At 44.4% G+C, this 5070-nt stretch overlaps 1 protein-coding gene across 1 annotated transcript; it reads left to right on the forward strand.

The window, feature by feature from the left end:
- On the forward strand, window positions 710-3628 carry LOC109950339. Its single transcript, XM_020568902.1, has 5 exons — window positions 710-776; window positions 1248-1515; window positions 1995-2993; window positions 3081-3365; window positions 3499-3628. Exons 1-5 carry the CDS (start codon window positions 710-712, stop codon window positions 3626-3628), a joined length of 1749 nt encoding a protein of 582 aa, XP_020424491.1.

Consider the following 5070-nt stretch of genomic DNA (forward strand, 5'->3'; position numbering starts at 1 on the left):
CCAGTTCTCTGGAGGACTGGAATAGACCTTTTTGTGCTGAACTTCCAGAACTCTGATGTTTAGTCCCAATCAACTGGATAAGGATCGAGCTGCAACAATCCGATCCATCACAAAAAGATTGTTGATATACTGGGGAGAAAAGAGGCTTTTCATACAGAATCCAGCCATCAATATGGCAGAATTCACCCATGAAAGCACAAAAGAACAAGAGGAGGAAATTTTACAGGAGGAAGTATTAGATTTTGCACCGGCAGCACTAGATGACTCCCTGCCAGAAGTAGAGGATCCTCTACAGGAGATAAACTTAGGGACAGAAGAAGATCCAAGGCCTACTTTCATCAGCACACTGTTAAAGGAACCACTCAAGGCTGAACTCATCGCACTTTTGCAGGAGTTCAGAGATTGTTTTGCTTGGCATTACCACGAGATGCCAGGATTGGACAGGCAGTTAGTAGAGCACAAGCTGCCAATTAAAGATGGCTACCTTCCAGTCAAACAGGCCAGAAGAAGAATGTCTATAGACACAGAACTAAAGGTCAAAGAAGAAATAGAAAGACTGCTCAAGGCAGGATTCATCAGGCCAGCCATCTATGCCGATTGGTTAGCAAATATTGTACCTGTTCTCAAAAGAAAAACAGGGGCAGTTAGAATCTGCGTAGATTACAGAAATCTGAATGAGGCATCTCCTAAAGACGAATATCCTATGCCAATGGCAGACATGCTAGTAGATGGAGCCGCTCATAACCAGATGCTATCTTTCATGGACGGCAACGCAGGTTATAACCAGATTATGATGGCAGAACAGGACATCCACAAGACAGCCTTTATGTGTCCAGGACATATAGGTGCTTTCGAATATACTGTAATGCCTTTCGGTTTGAGAAATGCAGGAGCCACCTATCAAAGGGCAATGAATTCTATTTTTCATGATATGATAGGACATTCCTTGGAAGTATACATAGATGACGTGGTGATTAAATCCCCTGAAGAAGGAAATCACGTGGCAAGCTTAAGAAAGGCGTTCCTAAGAATGAGGCAGCACAAACTAAAAATGAACCCCAAAAAATGTGTTTTTGGAGTCCAAGCAGGAAATTTCTTAGGATTCTTGGTCCACCAGAGAGGTATAGAGGTTGACAAAAATAAAGCAAAATCCATCATAGAAGCTCTACCTCCTCGGAACAAGAAGGAACTTCAAAGTCTCTTAGGAAAAATCAATTTTCTAAGGAGATTCATATCCAATTCTGCAGGAAAAATCCAACCTTTTTCTTCCCTGTTAAGGCTGAAGCAGGAACAGACATTCAAATGGGAAGAACAACACCAACAGGCTTTCCAAGAAATAAAGCATTACCTTTCGAATCCGCCAGTTCTGTCCCCACCAAAAAGGGGCAGACCCCTCAAACTTTATGTATCTGCATCAGAGGTATCTATTGGAAGTCTGCTAGTTCAAGATAACAAAGAAGGGAAAGAACAGGCAGTCTACTATCTAAGCAGAACATTGACAGAAGTGGAGAGAAGGTATTCCGCGATAGAAAGGCTTTGTCTGGCCTTATATTTCACTGCTGTAAAGCTCAGGCACTACATGCTGCCACATACTATTTACATCATTGCCAAAACAGACCTAATCAAATACATGCTAACAAGACCAATGCTGAGGGGCAGAATTGGGAAGTGGACTTTGGCTTTGACAGAATTCACCTTCAGATATGTTCCCCAGAAAGCTGTCAAAGGACAAGCTGTGGCAGATTTCTTGGCAGATCACCCAGGAGAGGAAATTGAAAACATGGATTCTTTGGACATAGCAAATGCAGATCTGCTAACTAGAGCTCATGTTTGCCTTAACAATCCAATTTACTCGATTCATCTCACACCTTGGAAATTATATTTTGATGGATCAAAGACAGACAAGGCTTCAGGAGCAGGGATTGTGCTAGAAGAACCCTTAGGGGTCAGACATTGCTATTCCTTCCAATTAGATTTCAATGCACTAACAACAGGGCCGAGTATGAAGCTTTGATTATAGGGCTCGAGATGTTGGTAGAACTAGGAATCCAATCCGTGGAGATCTTGGGAGATTCCATGCTTGTCCTAAAACAGATTGCTGGAGAGTACAAGTGTCTAAACCCTTCTCTAGCTGTATATCTGCTAGCAGCTAGAAATCTGCTAACAGAATTTAGAGAAGCTACTTGGGAGCACATCCCAAGAGAAGAAAACTTTGCAGCCAATGAACTGGCTCAGGTAGCATCAGGTATACAAATGCCCGAAGACTGTGTCCAAAGGATCATCAAGATAGGAAGGAAAAGTCTACCATCTGTTCTGACCAGAGGAATGGAGATAGAAGTCAATTCTGCCTTGATCACGGAAGATGATTGGAGGGAGCCTATCATGACTTACTTACGATATCCCACTCTGCCCTCTAAAAAAAGAGTCAGAATCATGGCTACAAACTATCTCATGTGGAATGAAGATTTGGTCCGGAAAAGTAAGGATGAGGTACTGTTAAGGTGCCTCGGAAAGACAAAATACATGAAAGTCATGGGAGAAACCCATGAGGGGATCTGTGGAGCTCACCAAGGGGGAAGAAAGATGTGCTGGTTAATCAGAAGGTATGGCTATTTCTGGCCAACCATGATGAAGGATTGCATCAACTATTCCAAAGGATGTGAAGCCTGTCAAAGGCACGGCCCAATCCAGCAGGTTCCTTCGGTTCCCATGAATCCTGTAGTAAAACCATGGCCTCTCAGGGGATGGGCAATGGATCTCATTGGCAAAATCTATCCAGCCAGCAGCCAGCAGCATTGTTTTATCATTGTTGCTACAGACTATTTCACCAAATGGGTAGAAGCCAAGCCAATCAAAACCACAACTTCTCAAGAGATCATCACCTTTATAGAAGAACAGATCATACAGAGATTCGGCATTCCAGAATCGATCACAACTGATAGGGGTTCTTCTTTCATATCTAGGGAGATGCTAGATATGGCAGAAACATTCAAGTTCAAGCTGCTTCAATCTACCCCCTATTATGCTCAAGCTAATGGACAGGCAGAATCAAGTAACAAGGTGATTATCAATATCATCAGAAAGATGCTGGAGAAGAATCCGAAGCAATGGCATGAGAAATTGTCAGAAACTTTGTGGGCATACAGAACTTCAAAAAGAGAAGCAACTGGCATGACTCCCTATGCTCTGACCTACGGTCATGATGCAATTCTGCCCATGGAAATAGCAGTCCAGTCTCTTAGAATTGCTCACCAGCACGATCTCACAGGAGAAGATTACTCTCAAGCCATGCTACTTGAATTAGAAGAATTGGATGCAAGCAGGATTGACACCCTCAACAAACTCTTAGCAGGAAAACAGGCTGTGTCAAGGGCCTACAACAAAAGAGTCAAAAACAAGAGTTTTGAAGAGGGAGAGATAGTCTGGAAGGCAATTCTGCCCCTTGGAACACACATAGCTGGATATGGAAAATGGTCACCTCGGGATGGGGGCATACAGGTTGCAGGACCGAGATGGAGTTGTTCATTTTGCCCCAATCAATGGTAAATGGTTAAAGAAGTTCTATCCAACCATGTGGGATTCACAGGCTGTACAAACGGATCCTGGGATAGAAGAGGAACAAGATTGACCCTTTTGTTTCTTGAAAAGGAATCTTGTTTAGATTTATTTTTACTTTAAAGTTGTCCAGTTTTTTACTTTCACAACCGTGTCCGGAGAATAAAAAGCAGTAAAAATGCTTTGAAAGCTTATATAAAAATAGCCACCTTCGCGGCAAATTATTCGAACAAAAGAAAGAAGAAGCTAAAATCCTAGCTTTCTAAGAGTCTCCTGTAGGTTTACTTTCTTGACAGACAGTTCTTTCTGGAGCAGCACCCCCTGGTGAATTGAAGCCTCTGCAATTTCCAAGGCTGGCCTGGAAGCTGCAACCATACTCTGCACAAGAAAGGTGGCTTTGGTTTTGGAACTTAGCCCAGCCCCAAGCTTGTTCTGCACCTCCCTACACTCTGCCAGCTGCTTTTGGAGTTCTTCAATCTGCTTCTCCAACTTATCCGCGGTAGCCTTGGCCTCCTTATATCCAGCCACCATCTGATCCAGTTCTGTTTTCTGCCTAGCAAAATCAGCCAGATTGGCTTCATGTGTGGCCTTACAGAACTCAGAAGTTTTGAACGTAGGCTTAAGATCTTCATAGCGATCATGCAGATTAAGCACATCCCTGGCCAGGCTTAGGCCCATCTCAAGAATAGGCCTCGGAGCCATGTTCTGTCTATGCAGCAGATCCAGGTCCTTCATCAGCTGATCTAGAGCCCCTGTATCTTCATCAAATTCCAGCTCAGTGGACTGCCAGATTTTTAACCTCTCCATGGCCTCCTGCACTGCTCTAGATTTTGCCTTGCTCGGAGGAGAGCTGAGTTTCTCCAGCCTCTCCAGTTGAGCATCCAGATCCATGGCTTCAAATTCTTCCAGCTCTGGATCAGCAAAAGAAGCCGTGGCAGATGATCCTGGAAAGGAATGAATAGGCATCTGCAGAGGAGAACATAAGTTAAAAACCAGACAGAAAGTGGAAAATAAAGGAGGCTCAAAGTTATAAAAACTTACAGCGACAATGGGAGGTTTTAGGGGGCTGGATACCGCAGCCAGAGCACCAGTAGCCTTAGGCACTTCCACCTGGAAAGACTACAACCGTTAGAACAGACAGGACAGACAGAACAGCAGGAAAACATGAACAGTCAAGGAGGAAAATTACCACAACCACAGGAGCAGTTGCAGTCGTTCCCACCTCAGCCTCCGGAACCACAACAGTCAATTCTGCCTGGTCCACGGGGTCTGATGCAGATGGCCCCACCTGATCCTCGGCCTCTGGAGCGGCAGTAGAGTGTTCTGCCTCAGCATCCTCAAAGAGAGCCAGTTCTGAGCTGGTCAGCTCAGCCCTTGGACCCCCTTGTTGCTTCTGTGCCAAGGCAATGCTCTCTGCAATCACCTCAGCAGGAATCTCCTCCTGCAGAACGGGGGTCAGAACGAAAGAAACAGGGCAAGAAGGAAACTGATGCCAAATCGTAAAATAAAACCTAC

This window comes from Prunus persica, chromosome G7, assembly GCF_000346465.2.
Source record: "Prunus persica cultivar Lovell chromosome G7, Prunus_persica_NCBIv2, whole genome shotgun sequence".
Classification (NCBI taxonomy): Eukaryota; Viridiplantae; Streptophyta; class Magnoliopsida; order Rosales; family Rosaceae; genus Prunus; species Prunus persica.